Here is a 22,225-nt window from a genome sequence, read left to right as displayed (position 1 = left end):
TCCCTGATGTTTCCCTCTTGTTTTCATGTGGGTTTTGTTTTGTTTTGCCTTTTGGTTTAGACTTAGACTTAGACTTAGACCTTTTTATTGTCATTCAAATTAGAACTTTACAGTACAGATAAGAACACAATTTAATTTCATTAGCTCATGGTAGTGCAGGATAAAAAAAGCAATAAGGTGCATATATAAATAAATAAATAGATTACTTCACAGTGTCTTGTCTGAATGAGCAGGTATCGGACACCTCGGTCTCCTTGGACGTGTCCTCGCTCATCCATGCGGACTGTACACTGGCCGAGAGTTAGTGGGCGGCCGAGGGTGGAGTCGGCTCTCTTGGTTGCTTTGTTGGGTCTGCTCCTGTCTCTTGCCATGCTTTCTCCCACCCCAGCAGACGATGGGTTGGAACACCGCAGAGGCCACCGCAGTGTATATGTTTTTTATTTGTTTTATTTTTGTTGTTGTTTTACTTTTGTAGCTGTATGTAGAAAATTTCTTTGTGTCAAGACTTGGTCCTTGGGTTTTGTTTTTCCGGGAGGCAACGGAAAGTTGGCTCGGGCGAGACGGGAATGTAAGTACATGATTGTTTATTACTATCAAAAAAAAAGTACAAACGAAAAGCACGCACAGTGGCGGAGAACAAACTATGAAACCAAAAGACTACAGCATTAATAAACAAAAACTTACTTGGGTTGGACTAAAGTAGCAGCATGAAAGATGGACATGAAAACAAGTGTCAGGAATGTACAGAGCATAAATGTGGGATGTCGCCCGAAAGACAAACTGAAAACAATGAACTTAAATACTACAGACTTGATTAGTGAAAACAGGTGAGTGACTCAAAACGTGAAACAGGTGCATGACGTGACAGGTGAAAACTAATGGTTGCTATGGTGACAAAAACAAACAAAAGTGCACAAAAAGTCCAAAAACAAAACCGAACATGACTAAAACAAAACATGATCACACAGACATGACACTTTGATGTTTGATGTTTCCCTCTTACACACATGTTTATGTGTGCTATGGCTATGAGGTTTTTTTCCCCCTTGGCCTCAGTCTGGACCCCCCTCTCCAGGGGCCCAGGCTTAGACTGAATATTTTTTTTTATCAACAACCACCACCACCATCCCTCCCCAGCGTTTAGCTGTTTCTCACCTTTTTTGTAAGGGGCACCGGAAGTTGGCAGACCCGTAATGTTTGTCTGCTCTTTTGTCTGGTCCTTTTAGACCAGTTGATCTGCCGTCTCTTTTATGCTCTGCCCCACTCTCCTTTGTGGAGAGGGGGGTGGGGGGGGTGGGGGGGGGGAAAGATTAGGTGACCACAGATGAGACGTTAGCTGTTCAAAGTCGGGACCCGGGATGGATCACTCATCTGAGGACGTCTCTGCGCTGCTGACTTGTCTCCACCCAAGACGATCTCCGGCTGGCCCCACTATGGACTGGACTCTCATACTATGATCTAGATCCACTCAACGTCCATTGCACCGGTCGCCCAGGGGGCGAGGCTCCCCACATCTGCGGTCCCCTCCAAGGTTTGTCATTGTAATCCCATTGGGTTGAGTTTTTATCTTGCCCTGATGTGGGACCTGAACCGAGGATGTCGTTGTGGCTTGTGCAGCCCTTTGAGACACTCGTGATTTAGGGCTATATAAATAAACTTTGATTGATTGATCTTGAATGGGATTGTGCTGAAAATCTTAATTTTGGTTAAATTTACAATTTAACCAATGACTAATTTCAGGGGTCTACAACGAGAGAGAGAGAGAGAGAGAGAGAGAGAGAGAGAGAGAGAGAGAGAGAGAGAGAGAGAGAGAGAGAGAGAGAGAGAGAGAGAGAGAGAGAGAGAGAGAGAGAGAGAGAGAGAGAGAGAGAGACTTTTAACTTTGCATTTTCGTTGTCACTATCAGCCAGCAGCTCTACCTAAACTCCGCCTTGCAGCGTCAAGCTCGTAGTGAAGGAAGTGAAGTCAAAGTTGACAAAGTGTCGCCTGTCGCCAAAGACATCCAGCCGTAGACTGGCGGAGGATCGTTTCGAAGACGAAGAAAAGCGAAGGAGGCTTCAGGTGTCGCCATGGAGGCGCGCTGCTAGTGAGAACACGCTCGTTCAGCCTCTATTTTTATTTTTTTCCCCGCCGTGGATTACAAAAGTGAAACACTGAAAAGTGGACCAAGACCGGACCTTTGGTGACGGATTGTGTGAGAACAATGAACGTGTCACAGCCTGATAGCAGGAAACCAATACGGGATCTGCTTTTGGAGGTTGGCATCCGAGTTCTGCTCTTTGGAGTTTTTGCGTAAGTCTTAATTTGTATTTTTTACTTCTCCCCCCTTCTATTCATTCACATGATGATCACAGCAAAATGTATATCATGTATTATTGTACAACACGTGGCATCTTATCACTGAATAGACTCCCATGTGCTGCATTGACAACATCTCACCACCAGAGAGCGCGCTATCATTTCAGCACCATGGACAGCACTCAAGTGACTCCAGCATGAGAAGCAAACAGGTTGCAAGAATAAATCACATATTCATATTCATTCATTTATTTTCTATACCACTCTTCCTCACTGGGGTCACCCCAGATGGGCTGGAGCCGACACCACCTGAGGGGGGAAACACTAACACTAGCACTCATATTCACACCATGTGAACAAATGAGAGTTGGGGTTAGCCTACAACATGGGTAGGGAACCTATGGCTCCAGTGCTTTCATGTTTTTATTTATATTTTATCTATGTTTTTATGTTTTATCTAGTGTTTTTCATGTTTTTATTTCTATTGTATTTTTATTTTCTATTATATATTCTAACTTTTCATTTTTATTTTTTTTTAAACTTTTTTTATATTTTGTAGCACTTTGAGATTTTAACAAATGCAAAGTGTGTTACAAATGTAATTCATTATTATTATTATTATTATTATTATTATTTTGAGCCAGATGTGGCTCTTTTGATGACTGCATTTGGCTCTCAGATGAATCTTAGCTGACATTGCTTAACACAATGAGAATAATAAATATATCCGCTGGTAATTGCAGTGTTCAAACAACAACAACGTTCAAAATATAAAACATTCTCATGCATTTTAATCCATCCATCCGTTGTCTACCACACCTGTTCAAGAAGTAGCATTAATGGTAAGAAGTATTTTAATTATTATTGTTTAGCTTCAGAATAACAATGTTATTACAACGAATAAGAGATGTAATATACTGTAAAAATATTGTTCTTACTTAAAAATGCACGCATTTAGTTGTATTCGGTGTTAAAATATATTATATGGCTCTCATGGAAATACATTTGAAAATATTTGGATTTCATGGCTCTTTTTAGCCAAAAAGATCTCTGCCCCCTGGCCTACAGAATTGTGCATGTTTTTTGGTAGTGTGGTTTACCCAGAGAAAACACCCACATGCATTGGGAGCGGCGATTTGAACCCTTGACTTTCTGACAGTGAGGCTGAAACGCTAACATAAATATCATATAATAAAGTGTAACGTCCATATTACTATTATGTAAAGTAGACGAGACAGCCTATATTGGAGCTTAGTAAGGCTAACTCTCAGGCAAGCTGCATTATTAATTGAATGACCTGGAGGTAAGGAGGCTGGTTTGCATTATAACTCTGTCGTATATTGATTTTCCTCTTGAATGAATCGCAAGCCTTAAACATCCTGGTAGCTGAGTCACCTTCTGCCCTCCCGCATAAAAAGTCCCAAATCGGCTCCTCTGATTGTGAGTTTGTTTGGGCATTGTCTAAATAGCTTGTGTACATTATCATTAAAACGTGTCCTTGGGCTCGGCAATGTCACTCCCTCCCTAAAAGGATTAAATAGCCAAGAAGAGACTCATGTGGTGCACTCATGGGGTCTGAGTAATGGAACGTCAAAGGGTATTCATTCTGCTATTTCCGCTTTTATGTGCGCACTGCATGATTCACATTGGTGACTGATTTGCTGTTTGAAAAAACAGTATTATTATTGTCGTCATCAAGAGCAGACCCCTGAAATCTGCCTCAAGTGTGCAGATATTAAGTACTTTATTGCGATAATGAATTGAGTTTTGCTGTCTCCTTCCCTCAGTGCGCAGTAAATGAGTCTCGTCAGATATCTTGATGTGTTGTGACGACAGATCATGTTGTTGACAACTCGTGTTGTTTTTATTACAAAACATAAATTCTGCATTTCCATGGAGAACACTGCACCCACAGAGTTTGTATCCAGTGCTGTGCATAAGCCTTAGGCCACCTGTAGATTTGCTGGCATACAGTTAAAAAACAACAACAACATGAGTATGAACTATTAACAATCTGTTAACTAGCGACTTCCTTATTCATGGACGATGATGAAAGCTGACTTGATCATTCTGGGTTTCCACTGATGCCATAATGTCTCAAATGGGGAAATTATTTCTTCACATCCATCCACACAAAAAAACAGAATACAAACTATTTTACAATTATTTGTATTTTATTTTACTATTTGTAGTTAACAATGTTGCAAAAAATGTTTTTGTGATGTTGATGGTCTGGACAAATGTGCAGATACAGTCGTGGTCAAAAGTTTACATACACTTGTAAAGAACATAATGTCATGGCTGTCTTGAGTTTCCAATAATTTCTGCAACTCTTATTTTCTTGTGGTAGAGTGATTGGAGCGCATACTTGTTGGTCACAAAAAACATTCATGAAGTGTGGTTCTTTTATGACTTTATTATGGTCTACTGAAAATGTGACCAAATCTGCTGGGTCAAAAGTATACATACAGCAATGTTAATATTTGGTTACATGTCCCTTGGCAAGTTTCACTGCAATAAGGCGCTTTTGGTAGCCATCCACAAGCTTCTGGTTGAATTTTTGACCACTCCTCGTTACAAAATTGGTGCAGTTCAGCTAAATTTGTTGGTTTTCTGATATGGACGTGTTTCTTCAGCATTGTCCACATGTTCTCAATGGGGTTTAAGTCAGGACTTTGGGATGGCCATTCTAAAACCTTAATTCGAGCCTGATCTAGCCATTCCTTTACCACTTTTGACGTGTGTTTGAGGTCATTGTCCTGTTGGAACACCCAACTGCGCCCAAGACCCAACCTCCGGGCTGATCATTTTAGGTTGTCCTGAAGAATTTGGAGGTAATCCTCCTTTTTCATTGTCCCATTTACTGTCTGTAAAGCACCAGTTCCATTGGCAGCAAAACAGGCCCATAGCATAATACTACCACCACCATGCTTGATGGTAGGATGGTGTTCCTGGGATTAAAGGCCTCACCTTTTCTTCTCCAAACATATTGCTGGGTATTGTGGCCCAACAGCTCAATTTTTGTTTCATCTGACTACAGAACTTTCCTCCAGAAGGTCTTATATTTTGTCCATGTGATCAGCAGCAAACTTTAGACGAGCCTTAAGGTGTTGCTTCTGGAGAAAGGGCTTCCTTCTTGCATGGTAGCCTCACTGTGGACACTGACACCTGTGTTCCAGCAGCTTCCAATTCATTGTAGACCTGCTTTTTGGTGGTTCTTGGTTGAGTCTTGATCATCCTGACCAATTTTCTCTCAGCAGCAGGTGATAGATTGCGTTTTCTTCCTGATCGTGGCAGTGACAAAACTGTGCCATGCACTTTATACTTATGAACAACTGTCTGCAGTGTTACTCTTGGGACCTTAAGCTGCTTTGAAATGGCTCCAAGTGACTTTCCTGACTTGTTCAAGTCAATGATTCGTTTTTTCAGATCTGTGCTTTCCCATTGTCGTGTTTGTAACCGAGTCTAATGACTGCATCACATGAGCCCTATTTAAATAGGCTCCGAGAGGTCAACAGGTGTCGTCAATCATAATCACTCACATGAAGTTAAGAAGCCATGCCATGAAGCTAATTTGATTTGACTGTAACTTTTCTACATCACCAAAACTGATAATGTATGTTGCTGTATGTATACTTTTGACCCAGCAGATTTGGTCACATTTTCAGTAGACCCATAATAAATTCATAAAAGAACCAAACTTCATGAATGTTTTTTGTGACAAACAAGTAAGTGCTCCAATCACTCTATCACAAAGAAAATAAGAGTTGTAGAAATGATTGGAAAATCAAGATAGCCATGACATTATGTCCTGCACAAGTGTATGTATACTTTTGACCACGACTGTATATATCATAGAATAAAATACAAACAATTTCAAAGTATTTGTATAAGTTATTTTTTGAAAATGTTTTCTAACTACAAAAATATAATGAAAAAATAATAAAAAAATGTTTATAATTGTTCACTATTTTATTGCAAAGTATTGCTAACTGCAACATGTCTAAAAATTTAATAAAATAAAATACAAATAATTGTAAAATAAATACATTGGTGCACAATAGTGCTCAATTAAAAAAAAAATATATATATAATAACAATTGTTAATTATTTATACATTTTTTGGACAATATTTCTAACTGCAAATACAGTTAAATAGTAATCAAATTGAACACAGATATTAGTGAAATATCTTTATTTTTTGCGCAATATTGCTCACTTCCCTACTGAGCATGTTGGATGCAGTCAGGGGAGTGAGGCTTTCAATCTCGCTTGGGCATCTAAGTGTAAAGTTTGAATGTTCTTCCTGTGTGGGCATCTGTTTTCTCAGGGTACTTTGGCTTCCACCCACTCTCCCCAAAGCATGGGTGTTAGGCTCATTGGAGACTCTAAATTGTACCAATTATGACTGTGGTTGGTTGTTCATTTATGTTTGCCCTGTGCTTGGTTGGTGACCAGTCGATTTGTACACCATATTTATGTTTGTATGCAGTCAGTTGGGATGGGCTCCATCTTAGTCTTGACGCTAAAGTGGACAAGTAGTATAGAGCATGGTTATGTATTGCTAACGGTTTATTTATTGTTATACTGTGACTTGCAGTCAATGAGACAACACAGCTACAATTGGTGGAGGGAGCTGGAACTTAAAGGTACCAAACAATAGAGCAGTGGAACAAAATCCCTTCTCAGATGTGAGCAACACTAGTGACCAAATTCAAGGAACATCTGACATCATTGGCTGCAAATAAGGGTTTCTCCACCAACTACTAAGACATGTTTTGATTAGGGATCAAACACTTATTTTAACTAAAATACAAATGAATTAATTAATTATTAAATGAATTCTGTCTGGAGACTTAGAAAAACCAGCAAGGGTTCAAATCATTATTTCCCTCAATGTTGTTAATGCAGTCAGTGTCTTTGAGGGCTACAGTCATTGCGTCACGTTAATTTTCCTAGCTGGTCAAAGGGCAGCTATTCCTTGTCCTTGTTGCCCAAATAAATGTTGGCCAACTGAGGTCAGACGTTCTTTTTTTTCTGAAACTAAAACCGAACATAATGTTTTACTTTGATCTGTTGTACTATCTCAGTCAATGTTCAATTTGTTTTGGGGTTTATTAATCAGAATTCGCTTTACTGCATTTCATAAAATCAATGCTCAGTTAATTGGCTCTTCATTGCGATAGTCTTGAGTGTCTCGGTGCGATCACTGAGTGAGTCTTTCTGTGCACATGTTAGCTCCAACCACAGACTAAAGAAATGTCAATTGAATAATTGGTTCTCTTGGCAGCTTAATATTCATGAGATGAAAACAGTAATTATGCTGTGTTACATACTGTATGCATATTTTTGTTCGCAAGTACTGTGCTGAAAATCAGAAGGATGCTTTGTGTCCCTTTCATGCACCCCTGAATAGTTCACATAGGTGTTATTTGTTAGCACAATAAATCACATCATTTCTGGAAAATTAATAATTTCATATTTAATCTACCATTAATACACATTGTGCACATTAATCATTATCACCTATACGAGAGCATGTATTCCTTTGGAACATTAGTACCCTGACAGCAAAGATTTTCACACATTATCCACATCCAGGTTTTGTCAGCAAGTATTCTCCATGAGGGCATATTACATTTTTGCCCTTGCTTCCTCCTGGCCTCAGGTGGCACACCGAGCGTAGTGACAGGCGCCGTGCGTAATGTTCAAATGACCATGTGCCTTTTTAAACCGCAAATAAAAAATGTGGTCATCACAGATAGCACGGCACCCTAGTCAAACATTTTTTTTTAAAACAACATAAAAGAGTTCAATCTCAATGGAGGTTAATCAATATCTAAAAATACAGAAGCTTGGGATATATCATTGTCAATATCTGCTGGTGAAATGTGCGGCTCTTCCTGCAGCGCAATCGATCAATACAAGATGCGTTTAAGTACATTTTGCTTTCCTCTTCAGTGCATGATTGATAGTTTAAAAAAAAAAAAAAAGAATATCCAGTCGCAGATGTGATATATGGACATTTTGAGAACAAATGGAGAGAAGTGAATCATGGAACATCCTGGTAGATTTAGAGGTCGAGATTGATTTTAGATTTTTACATAATAGAACCTGAGGAATGACAGCAGCAAGTAAACTTTTTGGAGAGTTTATATCAGGTCAATGACTTGCTCAGTAGCCTTGTGGTTAGAGTGTCCGCCCTGAGATCGGTAGGTCGTGAGTTCAAACCCCGGCTGAGTCATACAAAAGACTATACAAATGGGACCCATTACCTCCCTGCTTGGCACTCAGCAGCAAGGGTTGGAATTGGGGGTTAAATCACCAAAATGATTCACGGGTGTAGCCACTGCTGCTGCTCACTGCTCCCCTCACCTCCCAGGGGATGAACAAGGGGATGGGTCAAACGCAGAGGACAAATTTCACCACATCTAGTGTGTGTGTGACTATCATTGGTACTTAAACTTTAACTTCAATCAAAAAGCTACTTCACAGAGCAGAGATTTTTAAACGGTGGTACTAGATGAAACCCACATACCACTAGTGGTATGCGGGCTTCATCTAGTGGTACGGCAAATAATCACTTATTTAAAAATATACACACTGTGTGGCCAAAAATATTAAATATACATGTTTTTAAAACCTCTGCCTTGTTTTTAATGGCTACTTGGGCCCACTCTGCTACTGTATTTCAATCTTGGTCATTATGGTGGTACTTGGAGAGCCAAGTAGTGTTTTCGGAGGTGGTACTTTGTGGAACAAGTTTAAGAACCACTGTCAAAGAGCAATCGTCAAGGGAAGGGAGCATTTTTTTTTAAGACTGATAGCCTCATTAAAATGTAATCAATCTATCTTTACTAAGGCTAATACTTTCTAAGACATAATGCTTTTGTTCTCATTCCAAGGAAGGAAGAGTCGGGCCAGACTCGTATCTCAAACATGTTGCTCATTCTGGTGTTCACAATTTCTCAAGTAGATATGATCTGAGAATTTTCAAGGGCCCCTCTAATGCTGACAACATTGGCACTTATTTTTATAGGTCTTGACCTAAAAAGGATGTCTACAGGTAAAATACTCCCCCAAATTGAGACAGCAGTGATTTTAGGCTTGTTTTCTAGTGAGTTTCAGAACACTTTGAAACACCTACTTTTAGCTCTAAAATGTGGGCGGACTGAAGGACATTTCATGTTGTGGAATATGTGTTTTAAGAGCATCTTGTTCCCAATATCTGTTATTTTGCACAGAATTTGAAGAAATTAGCAACATAACATTGAGGGGAGAAAGACTGAGTCAGAAACTGCGGAAAGATATTCTCTACACTGAGTGTTGTGCAAGATTTTTCCGCGGTGGTCTCACGTTGGTTTGTTTCCTTCTTGGAGCAGAGGCTTCAGTGACGTGCGCAATGGAGCTTTTTTGCCTCCGTGGATGCGGCTTCTCTCTGGCTTGGCGCTGAAACACCAGTGGCTAAATTATGGAGCTTAATAGTATTGGTAGCATAAACACGAAAGTATAGGTCCACTTTACACTTGCAGCAGGGGACACAAACTCCACTGCGGAGCAGAGAAAAAGAAGGTCAGCGGATTGTACAGTATTGTATTTTGCGTCCTCTTCTACTGATGTTTTATTGCTCGAATTTAATTTAAGAAAATGCTGAAAGACAACTATGATATTTTATTCGTCCTCAAGAAAAATTACCATTTCCAGCAGCTATACATGTCAGGACTAGGACTTTGGCGTGGTTTGTTTTCCCATGCTGCAAAGGATTTGGACTGGACATGGCATGACGGTAATGACATCTTTTATTTTAACACTATAACTACAAAAAAAGAAGCAAACAAAAGGCGCGCACAATGGCGGAGAACAAATTTGACTACTGAAACCAAACACTAGCACAAAGGCAATTAACTGTGAACATGAAACAAAGGACACTAACTGTGGCATTAATAAACAAAACGTACTTGCGATGACGTGAACAGGTCAGCATGGACTATGAAACAAGCAGCGTGAACTAAGCATGAAACCGTAAACATGGCATGAAGCAGAGTGATGTCGCCAGAAAGACAGCCTGGCAACTGGAAGCTTAAATAATAGTGACATGATTAGTGACAGCAGGTGTGTGACTCAAAATGTGAAAACGTGAGACAGGTGCGTGACATGAGGATGTGAACCAGGTGAAACTAATGGTTGCTATGGTGACAAAGCAAGGGAGTGAAAACAGGAACTAAAAAGTGTCCAAAAACCAAGCAAAACATAACTAAATGATCACAGACATGACATTACAAGGGTTGGAACACACAGGGCATGCAATTAAAAAAGTATTACACATGTAATCATGACTTTAAAACAATACCCATGACATACGGAAAGATAGGAAAACATGGGAAATGGTGTATATATATATTATTATATTATTATTCCGTTTTGGAATTTGCCTGTAACGTGTTCTGCCCTGTGATGTCAACCGATATCTCCTTATAAGGTACTAATTTACCCAAAGATCTTTGCGCAAATCTGCCATTGCTATACTCAATAAGCTCCTTATTTTTCTCCATCCTCTTGTTGTGGGGCAGACTATCTTGTACATGCACATACATTCTATAATACAAAGTATTTTGAACGTATATCAGTAGACTCGATATGGAAGCGCTAAAAACTACAACATGGCTGGCAGGGAGAAGACACAGTCGAAGTGGAGGCATGAAATAATACCACCCCAAAAAAGGCGCTTCCTGAAGAGAGGGTAAGAAAACAGCTTGAAAACGGTCTGTAAAACATAATCTATGCAAATGTTTGACCAATGAACCACTATTATATGTTATGTAGACCACAAGGAAGTGTAGAAATGAAATCGTAATATGACCATAAATATTTCTGAATATGATCAAAATAATAATTTTACATGCCTTTATCCACACTGTGTATGCGGGGAAATGGGTTGCAGTTCTGTAGAACAGTGGTTCTCAAATGGGGGTACTTGAAGGTATGCCAAGGGGTACGTGAGATTTTTTTTAAATATTCTAAAAATAGTAACAATTCAAAAATCCTTTATAAATATATTTATTGAATAATACTTAAACAAAATATGAATGTAAGTTCATAAACTGAACATCAAATCAAGTAGGCTATTCCATTCATTACAATGCAACAATGCAACAATGCAATATTCAGTGTTGACAGCTAGATTTTTTGTGGACATGTTCCATAAATATTGATGTTAAAGATTTCTTTTTTTGTGAAGAAATGTTTAGAATTAAGTTCATTAATCCAGATGGATCTCTATTACAATCCCCAAAGAGGGCACTTTAAGTTGATGATTACTTCTATGTGTAGAAATCTTTATTTATAATTGAATCACTTGTTTATTTTCCAACACGTTTTTAATTATTTTTATATCTTTTTTTCCAAATAGTTCAAGAAAGACCACTACAAATGAGCAATATTTTGCACTGTTATACAATTTAATCAATCAGAAACTGATGACATAGTGCTGTATTTTACTTCTTTATCTCTTTTTTTCAACCAATTAGGGGGTACTTGAATTAAAAACATTTTCACAGGGGGCACATCACTGAAAAAAGGTTGAGAACCATTGCTGTAGAAAATGTCACTCCTAAAGGGGGCGGCATGTGGAGTCTTGTAAGGAAATGGGGTGTTCCAAGTACAGTTAATTATCTACCGAATACTCAAAGAACAATTGAAATCATGGAAATGCATGCCAGATTAATTTTCTGGAGAAAAAAAATGCTGATATAAAAATAATTTGTTAGTGCATTTTCGGTAATCTGGGCGCAACGGGTCCTTTAAGGATTAGGACGGTATTTTATGTTATTGGGGTTTACGTTTGATAAGCCAAAATATTCATTTGCAAACATAAGGCCAAGAGACAAACTGTGTGGCTTCATTTATTCAGTTCATTTCAGTATTCCACAGACCTTTGGAGAGTTCATTTCTCTTACACCGCGTCTATAATGCACTATTTTTCTGACAGCCAGCATTTGAGACCTTAAATTGCAGGTCATCCACTCTGAAGCTCTCATTAGTTTACAAGAGATTTTGAAGAAATTGAGGCTGCTGCAAAAGTGATATTGACGGCAGATTGGTTCACACACACTGATCTTTGAATAAAATAGCTAAATGAACATCCAAAGTAGATTTTTTTAATAATGTTACACAAGCTTGCCTAATTAGTTTAGTCTAACGGTTTGTGATGTTCGATATTACAATATATATCGACGTCTACTGTACAATATAATTATCTATTGTTTATATCCTAATTTTACGTCTTAGCACAATGGAAGCTAAACCAACAAAACTTGGATTAACGACACAAGTGAGTCTGCAAAATTTTCCGCCAAAAAGTCTTTGTTAGCGACTTGAACAAGTGTATTCTTTTCTATCACTTGCAGACATAAACACTGCAGAGGCAGTGTTAAAATGTGACAAAATTCTAACGTTACCTCAAACATTACCCGAAAAATGTATGAAAAGAAAAACACACCAAACGAGAATTAACAGAATTGTTGCCATGACAAGCAGTTCCGCAGACACTGAGAAATTACAAATTCCATCTATAAAATGCATGTGTAAACATGGCCCTGGTACAGGCGTATTCAAATCACGGCCCACTGGCTAAGTGCGGCCCTCCAGAGTCTTCCATTTGGCCCACGAGACGTCATGAGTTCAATAAACCATTGCACTGTGGCGTGTTTTCAAATTGATTTCAAATACCATGCAGTCTCTGAATGCTGTGTTTGTTTGTGTGTTAGCATGTATATACAATACAGGCCAAAAGTTTGGACACACCTTCTCATTCAATGCGTTTTCTTTATTTTCATGACTATTTACATTGTAGATTGTCACTCAAGGCATCAAAACTATGAATGATTACATGTGGAGTTATGTACTCAACAAAAATAGGTGAAATGACTGAAAATATGTTTCATATTCTAGTTTCTTCAAAAACAGTCACCCTTTGCTCTGATTACTGCTTTGCACACTCTTGGCATTCTCTCGATGAGCTTCAAGAGGTAGTCACCTGAAATGGTTTTCACTTCACAGGTGTGCTTGAAGCTCATCAAGAGAATGCCAAGAGTGTGCAAAGCAGTAATCAGAGCTCAGGGTGGCTATTTTGAAGAAACTAGAATACTGTGGGGCGTTTAGCTCATTGACTAGCACTGCTCGACTTAGAGGGTATCTATTATGCAAAACAAACTTTTCTTACCTATTGGTATTCAGGATCCCCATAATGTCCAGAAAATTTGAAATCAAGCAATGGGGGCATGGCAGAGATAATTAGTTAAACATTATTGTTTTATTCTATACTTCCTCCAAACAAGCCGATTAGAATTGTAGATTTTAGTCACAAATGTATGTCAGCGGATATCACCAGGTAGAGGCTTACCCAAAGAGTTGCAATATTTTTATTTAGTTGTGCTCCAACAATGTTGTAAATTATTTCCCTATTCTTCTCTATTCTCTTGTTGCGGGGAAGACTGCCTCGCACATGCATGTGCATGCTAAAATCCTCCGCTGTTGCCATTTCTAATAAAAAGTAGCGTATAGTTCTAACCTATGTCTGTCAGTAGACTCGATATGGAAGAACTAAAAACTACAATGTGGCTGACGGGTGGAGGCGCAGTCGAAGGGGGCTTGGCCCGGATGAGGACTTTGACATGTAAAAAAGACAGCCCACAAAACAGGACATTCTTGAAGGTGGTCTCTAAAGCAAAATCTATTTAAAATTTGGACCAAGCACCACCATTACATGTTATGTAGACCACAAGGAAGTGTTTAAAATGCAGGGGAAAACATCATACAGTTGTGGTCAAAAGTTTACATACATTTGTAAAAAACATAATGTCATGGCTGTACTCTTTGTAAAGCACCAGTTCCATTGGCAGCAAAACAGGCCCAGATCATTATACTACCACCACCATGCTTGACGGTAGACATCTGTTATCGCATAGACAAATATAAGACCTTCTGGAGGAAAGTTATGTGGTCAGATGAAACAAAAATTGAGCTGTTTGGCCACAATACCCAGCAATATGTTAGGAGGAAAAAAAGGTGAGGCCTTTAATCCCAGGAACACCATACCTACTGTCAAGCATGGTGGTGGTGGTGGTATTATGCTCTGGACCTGTTTTGCTGCCAATGGAACTGGTGCTTTAAATGGGACAATAAAAAAGGAGGATTACCTCCAAATTCTTCAGGACAATTAATTTGCCCGGAGGTTGGGTCTTGGGCGCAGTTGGGTGTTCCAACAGAACAATGACCCCTAACACACATCAAAAGTGGTAAAGGAATGGCTAAATCAGGCTAGAATTAAGGTTTTAGAAAAGCCTTCCCAAAGTCCTGACTTAAACGTGTGGACAAACCTGAAGAAACAAGTCCATGTCAGAAAACCAGTAAATTTAGCTGAACTGCACCAACATTGTCAAGAGGAGTGGTCAAAAATGCAACCAGAAGCTTGCCAGAAGCTTGTGGATGGCTACCAAAAGCGTCTTATTGCAGTGAAACTTGCGACAGGACATTTAACCAAATATTAACATTGCTGTATTTATACTTTTGAACCAGCAGATTTGGTCACATTTTCAGTAGACCCATAATAAATTCATAAAAGAACCAAACTTCATGAATGTTTTTTGTGGCCAACAAGTATGTGCTCCAATCACTCTATCACAAAAAAAATAAGAGTTGTAGAAATGATTGGAAACTCAAGACAGCCATGACATTATGTTCTTTACAAGTGTTTGTAAACTTTTGACCACAACTGTATATAGTATCCTTTCAACTCTCAATCTGTAGGAGTTGGTAGTGAACCTCAATCCTAGAGTGTGCAGAGCTGGACTGCACACATTATTTAATCTTATCTCTGGAGCATTGGGGACCATTATAAAATCAGCACACCCAGGTGGTCGCAGTTTGAAATCCGGCTCAGACCTCTTTCTTTGCAATTGTGATTGACAGGTGACAACCCCACCCAAAGTCAGCAAAGATAACCTCCAGCTCGCCTGTGAACGGTACAAAATGAATGAATGAATGTATTAATGTTGTGTTTGTCAACATTGTAGTGACATTTTTATATGAAACAAACAAACATCCGACAAACTATTGTCGGATGTGTTTATTTTCTATTTCACTTTTTTTTTTTAAACAAACCCAATCCCAATGTTAGTAAAAACAGGCATGACAAAGTATCTGTCAGTCATTATAAGACCTCACATCTAGAATAACAGTCAGGCGGGCAGACGCAGCATGAAGAAGATTACTAGCGGCTTTTTTTCATACATGTCAATTTCATGAATGAATCTCTGCTCTGAAATAAATATAAATCTTGTGCTATGAAAAATAAAAACCGGCACCATCTGGCACAAATATCCCCTCAGCCCTTAATGCAGTGTCCTCATGTACCAACCTCCCAAATAAATCTGAAAGAATGGATGTATTAAAGGATTAGAAGACATGTCCCAGGATCCAGGTCTTCTATTGGATCTCATTAGATTGTATGGGTGACGGATATTTTAAGTGACTATCCAATGATAATCTTTCACATTTTATAAAGTTCTCCCTGCTGTTCCCATTTTAAATTATTAATGCACCATCTTTATTACAGACATTTCATTCGGATCAAATAGTTTATACACGTTTTGTTCTACAAATGGCATCATTTTATGAGACCACACTTACAGCTCAATCATATAAAATAATCCCACAATCGCCTTTCGACAAATTACCTCAAACATCCTGAAAATGTGTTACTTGTTTATGATTCTGTGAACCAACGCAGTAAATTGTGAAGCAAAGCTTTAATCTTGATCATTTACTTCAGTTGAATTTTTCCAACAGTCCCCCATCTAATTAGATTAGTCCTCTCAGTGGTAAAACTATAAAGGCAGCCGTCTCCATGGCTCATGTATTTTTATAGAAATGAGTGGTTGAAAGATGCCAGCTCCTTCCCCAATGCTCCAGAGATAAGTCCTTGAGTCAGACACTGAGCTTTTTACAGAAGCTCCCTTAGACAAACTTCTATGCAATGTGCTTGCATTGTGTGAACATAAAGGTGCACTCAACAAAATACAGTACATGGGGTGTTGCGTTTTAGCAGTAAAAATATACACTTACTGGACATGTAAGTCAAGGTTAGGTTTATCTGTACAAACTACTGAAATATAATACAATGTTTGGGTGTGGCTGTTAACAACTCAAGGTTGTCTTTTCAAACTAAGTCATACATTTTGTGATACCAATGACTTCAAACATCAAATAAACTGGAAAGAAAGACCCTGGTGGAGATCTTGTCCCAGGGCAAATTTAGTCATTTGAGGCACACCTATTCTTTGGGGCCTTCCACATAACAAAACCCTGTTGAACCGGATGTAACGCGTTTTGCTATTACTTTGAAAGCTGGAAGGACACCGGCAGCTTAAATCGAGACACCCATTTGTTCCTGCCGCATTGGAATTGCTAAATGACTTTAACCAGTCAAACGGCAGTGTAGCAAACTGGGCGGACTACAAATGGAACACGGAATGGCGGGAAAACTCTTCCAGACTCCATGATTACATCCCTGAGGCCAGTACATCACCACCGGGAATATGCTTTCCGGGCCTGCTTGGGTCAGGCTTGATTAATACTGGTGTCGGCCTATTGCGCTCAACTATGTTCAAATGGGGTATGGCTTCGTCTGCGGCATGTGAGTGTGGTGCAGAGGAGCAGACTGCAGACCACATCATACCATCCTAGCCCATATACCGCCATCCTAACGGGAATCGTGGTCTGGCAGCTGTGGACGAGAGTTTGGTCAGTTGGCTGTTGAACACTTGCCCAGCTCTATAGTGGTTACACCTCTAATCAACATCAACATCTTTATCCAAACAAAGATGTTGGAAGTGTGTGACCGGTGGGAAAAAGAGCGATTGACCTTGGCCGTTTTTGAGCAAGACAAGACCATAGACATATGCTCAAGATGCCAATAGATTGGACAGATCATACACTGATCACACTGTCCAGTCAATTGTCAAGACTTCAGCAGTAGTACCATATCACTTTGCACTATACAACTTATGCATATGAGCCATTTTTCATATTTTTGACGTGAACTACATCATGTATCTGCTCTAAAAAGGAAACTGTATTCTACACCGTCACCATTTAAATATAATGTTTTTTCCATTTTCTCTCATTAATTTTACTTTAAGTGTGGTATGAATTATTTGATTCCTGACAGCTATTTAAATGTGTGTTTTCTTAAATAAACGCATCGCTGTCACATTGACTTGTACCAGTTGACTGGGCGGTGTTGACTGCCATATAATGGCAGCGCTAATGTAGCAAAGCAGTGGGCGGTCACAGGCATACTTGCCAACCTTGAGACCTCCGAATTCGGGAGATGGGGGGGCGGGGTTTGGTGGTAGCGGGGGTATATATTGTTGCGTCCCGGAAGAGTTAGGGCTGCAAGGAATTCTGGATATTTGTTCTGTTGTGTTTATGTTGTGTTACAGTGCGGATGTTCTCCCGAAATGTGTTTGTCATTCTTGTTTTGTGTGGGTTCACAGTGTGGCGCATATTTGTAACAGTGTTAAAGTTGTTTATACGCCCACCCTCAGTGTGACCTGTATGTCTGTTGACCAAGTATGCGTTGCAGTCACTCACGTGTGTCTGTCGAAGCCGCACACAATATGTGACTGGGCAGGCACGCTGTTTGTATTGAGAAAAAGCAGACGCGACGACAGGTTGTGGAAAACGCTAGAGGCAGTGCCATCACGGCACGCCCTCAACATTGTTGTCCCGGGAGACTGTTGATTTTGAGTTCCTACCTGCTAAGCTTGCACTACATCTTTCCAGACTCTCGGTTACAACATTTGGAGCACTTCAATAATTACATATTTGTGTTGAAAAGCGTCACTCTCCTCTTGCATCCTGCACTGACAGTAGCTCTTGATGTGTTAATCACATACATTTGGTGTCACTGAGAAAAAGGTAGACACCTTGGATAGTTTTAATAAAAACTCGTTGTTTTCTTCTCGACTTGTCCTTAATACAAGATAAAAGTTTAAGACTTCTATGGAAATACAAGAACCGAGACTCAGATTTCCCTCGCCCGGACGCGGGTCACCGGGGCCCCCCTCTGGAGCCAGGCCCGGAGTTGTGGCATGATGGCGAGCGCCTGGTGGCCGGGCCTGTCTCCATGGGGCCCGGCCGGGCACAGCCCGAAGAGGCAACGTGGGTCCCCCCTCCAATGGGCTCACCACCCATAGCAGGGGCCATAGAGGTCGAGTGCAATGTGAGATGGGCGGCAGCTGAAGGCAGGGCACTTGGCGATCCGATCCTCGGCTACAGAAGCTAGCTCTTGGGAGCTAGCTTCTGTAGCTCACCTCTATAGCTCCTACCCCCCAGCAAGGGGGGTAGGAGCCTGAGCTAATGCGCCAGGTGGAGAAGTTCCGGCTAGATATAGTCGGACTCACTTCGACGCACAGCAATGGCTCTGGAACCAGTTCTCTCGAGAGGGGCTGGACTCTCTTCCACTCTGGGGTTGCCAGCAGTGAGAGGCAACGGGCTGGGGTGGAAATTCTTGTTGCCCCCCCGGCTCAGAGCCTACATGTTGGAATTCAACCCAGTGGACGAGAGGGTAGCTTCCCTCCGCCTTCGGGTGGGGGGACGGGTCCTGACTGTTGTTTGCGCTTACGTGCCAAACAGCAGCTCAGAGTACCCACCCTTTTTGGATTCACTCGAGGGAGTACTTGAGAGTGCTCCCCTGGGTGATTCCCTCGTTCTACTGGGGGACTTCAACGCTCATATTGGCAACGACAATGAAACCTGGAGAGGCGTGATTGGGAAGAATGGCCGCCCGGATCTGAACCCGAGTGGTGTGTTGTTATTGGACTTTTGTGCCCGCCACAGATTGCCCATAACGAACACCATGTTCAAGCTTAAGGGTGTCCATATGTGCACTTGGCACAAGGACACCCTAGGCCGCAGTTCCATGATCGACTTTGTAGTTGTGTCATCGGATTTGCGGCCTCATGTTTTGGACACTCGGGTGAAGAGAGGGGCGGAGCTTTCTACCGATCACCACCCGGTGGTGAGTTGGCTGCGATGGTGAGGGAGGATGCCGGACAGACCTGGCAGTCTGTCAGAGTCTCCTGTCAGAGAGAGTTTTGATTCCCACCTCCGGAAGAACTTTGAACATGTCACGAGGGAGGTGCTGGACATTGAGTCCGAGTGGACCATGTTCCGCACCTCTATTGTCGAGGCGGCTGATTGGAGCTGTGGCCGCAAGGTAGTTGGTGCCTGTCGTGGCGGTAATCCTAGACCCCGTTGGTGGACACCGGCGGTGAGGGATGCCGTCAAGTTGAAGAAGGAGTCCTATCGGGTTCTTTTGGCTCATAGGACTCCTGAGGCAGCGGACAGGTACCGACAGGCCAAGCGGTGTGCGGCTTCAACGGTCGCGGAGGAAAAAACTCGGACATGGGAGGAGTTCAGGGAAGCCATGGAAAACGACTTCCGGACGGCTTCAAAGCGATTCTGGACCACCATCCACCGCCTCAGGAAGGGGAAGCAGTGCACTATCAACACCGTGTATGGTGAGGATTGTGTTCTGCGGACCTCGACTTCGGATAATGTGGATCGGTGGAGGGAATACTTCGAAGACCTCCTCAATCCCACCAACACGTCTTCCTATGAGGAAGCAGTGCCTGGGGAATCTGTGGTGGGCTCTCCTATTTCTGGGGCTGAGGTTGCTGAGGTAGTAAAAAAGCTCCTCGGTGGCAAGGCCCCGGGGGTGGATGAGATCCGCCCGGAGTTCCTTATGGCTCTGAATGCTGTGGGGCTGTCTTGGTTGACAAGACTCTGCAGCATCGCGTGAACATCGGGGGCGGTACCTCTGGATTGGCAGACCGGGGTGGTGGTTCCTCTCTTTAAAAAGGGGAACCGGAGGGTGTGTTCTAACTATCGTGGGATCACACTCCTCAGCCTTCCCGGTAAGGTCTATTCAGGTGTACTTGAGAGGAGGCTACGCCGGATAGTCGGATGATTGATGATTCAGGAGGAACAGTGTGGTTTTTGTCCTGGTCGTGGAACTGTGGACAAGCTCTATACTCTCGGCAGGGTCCTTGAGGGTGCATGGGAGTTTGCCCAACCAGTCTACATGTGCTTTGTGAACTTGGAGAAGGCATTCGACCGTGTACCCCGGGAAGTCCTGTGGGGAGTGCTCAGAGAGTATGGGGTATCGGACTGATTGTGGCGGTCCGCTCCCTGTAAGATCAGTGTCAGAGCTTGGTCCGCATTGCCGGCAGTAAGTCGGACACGTTTCCAGTGAGGGTTGGACTCCGCCAAGGCTGCCCTTTGTCACCGATTCTGTTCATAACTTTTATGGACAAAATTTTTAGGCGCAGTCAAGGCGTTGAGGGGATCCGGTTTGGTGGCTGCAGGATTAGGTCTCTGCTTTTTGCAGATGATATGGTCCTGATGGCTTCATCTGGCCAGGATCTTCAGCTCTCACTGGATCGGTTCGCAGCCGAGTGTGAAGCGACTGGGATGAGAATCAGCACCTCCAAGTCCGAGTCCATGGTTCTCGCCCAGAAAAGGGTGGAGTGCCATCTTCGGGTTGCGGAGGAGACCCTGCCCCAAGTGGAGGAGTTCAAGTACCTCGGAGTCTTGTTCACGAGTGAGGGAAGAGTGGATCGTGAGATCGACAGGCGGATCGGTGCGGCGTCTTCAGTAATGCGGACGCTGTATCGATCTGTTGTGGTGAAAAAGGAGCTGAGCCGGAAGGCAAAGCTCTCAATTTACCGGTTGATCTACGTTCCCATCCTCACCTATGGTCATGAGCTTTGGGTAATGACCGAAAGGACAAGATCACGGGTACAAGCGGCCAAAATTAGTTTCCTCCGCCGGGTGGCGGGGCTCACCCTTAGAGATAGGGTGAGAAGCTCTGCCATCCGGGGGGAGCTCAAAGTAAAGCCGCTGCTCCTCCACATCGAGAGGATTCAGATGAGGTGGTTCGGGCATCTGGTCAGGATGCCACCCGAACGCCTCCCTAGGGAGGTGTTTAGGGCACGTCCGACCGGTAGGAGGCCACGGGGAAGACGCCTCCGGATCCCCCAGGAAGAGCTGGACAAAGTGGCTGGGGAGAGGGAAGTCTGGGCTTCCCTGCCTAGGCTGCTGCCCCCGCGACCCGACCTCGGATATGCGGAAGAGGATGGATGGATGGATAAAGATCAACTTTAATAAAAGTTTATGTTTTATTAAAACCTCTAATAAATGCGCCAGCAGGTGTACTTTGGTCTGTCTTCCGGAATCAAGTCTGCACAGTAGCATGGAAATGTCTTTTGTGTGAGAATGGAGAGGAGAGCTGTTGAAAATGATCATAGTTGATTAAGCATTTTAAAGTATTTTGAAGTACATGAATTAAGACACAAAAATAATTGCATTAAATAAAAACGCATTACCGTATTTTTCAGACCATTCACTGCCGGTGAATGGTCTATTTTTGATCTTTTTTCATACATTAGGCGCACCGGATTATAGGAGGAGTCAAATTATATATATTTTTTTCTATATTGAAAACACTTTCTTGTGGTCTACATAACATGTAATGTTGGTTCTTTGGTCAAAATGTTGCATAGATTATGTTTTACAGATCATCTTCAAGCAGCTTTCTGACAGTCGCTTCCGGATGCGCCGTTTTAAAGAAGTGTCAAAAGATAGAGCCAACTGTTTTAATGACATTCAGACTTTACTTAAATCAATAACGGAGCAGCATCTGCTCATCCGGAAACAACAACACAGGAAATGTGTCCCGTTAAAAATTGTCTGACCAGAACTCTAATAACTAAAGTTTCTTGGGTGAATAATGTAAACTCACTACACCAGTTTGTTTTAGCACTTTCATGGCGAGTTTACTAACAGATATAAGTAAGAACTT

At 41.7% G+C, this 22,225-nt stretch overlaps 1 protein-coding gene across 1 annotated transcript in view; it reads left to right on the top strand.

The window, feature by feature from the left end:
* The first annotated feature begins 2,160 nt into the window (after positions 1–2,160).
* The window catches only part of plpp4 (phospholipid phosphatase 4), a 180,494-nt gene continuing 160,429 nt past the window's right edge, over positions 2,161–22,225 (top strand). Inside the window, exon 1 of the mRNA XM_061961453.1 lies at positions 2,161–2,292. Coding sequence (XP_061817437.1) covers positions 2,204–2,292 — 89 coding nt within the window. The 5' untranslated portion in view covers positions 2,161–2,203. The remainder of the gene's footprint in view (positions 2,293–22,225) is intronic.

The sequence above is a fragment of the Nerophis lumbriciformis genome, linkage group LG02, assembly GCF_033978685.3.
Source record: "Nerophis lumbriciformis linkage group LG02, RoL_Nlum_v2.1, whole genome shotgun sequence".
NCBI lineage: Eukaryota > Metazoa > Chordata > Actinopteri > Syngnathiformes > Syngnathidae > Nerophis > Nerophis lumbriciformis.
This window is presented reverse-complemented; position numbering and strand designations above follow the sequence as displayed.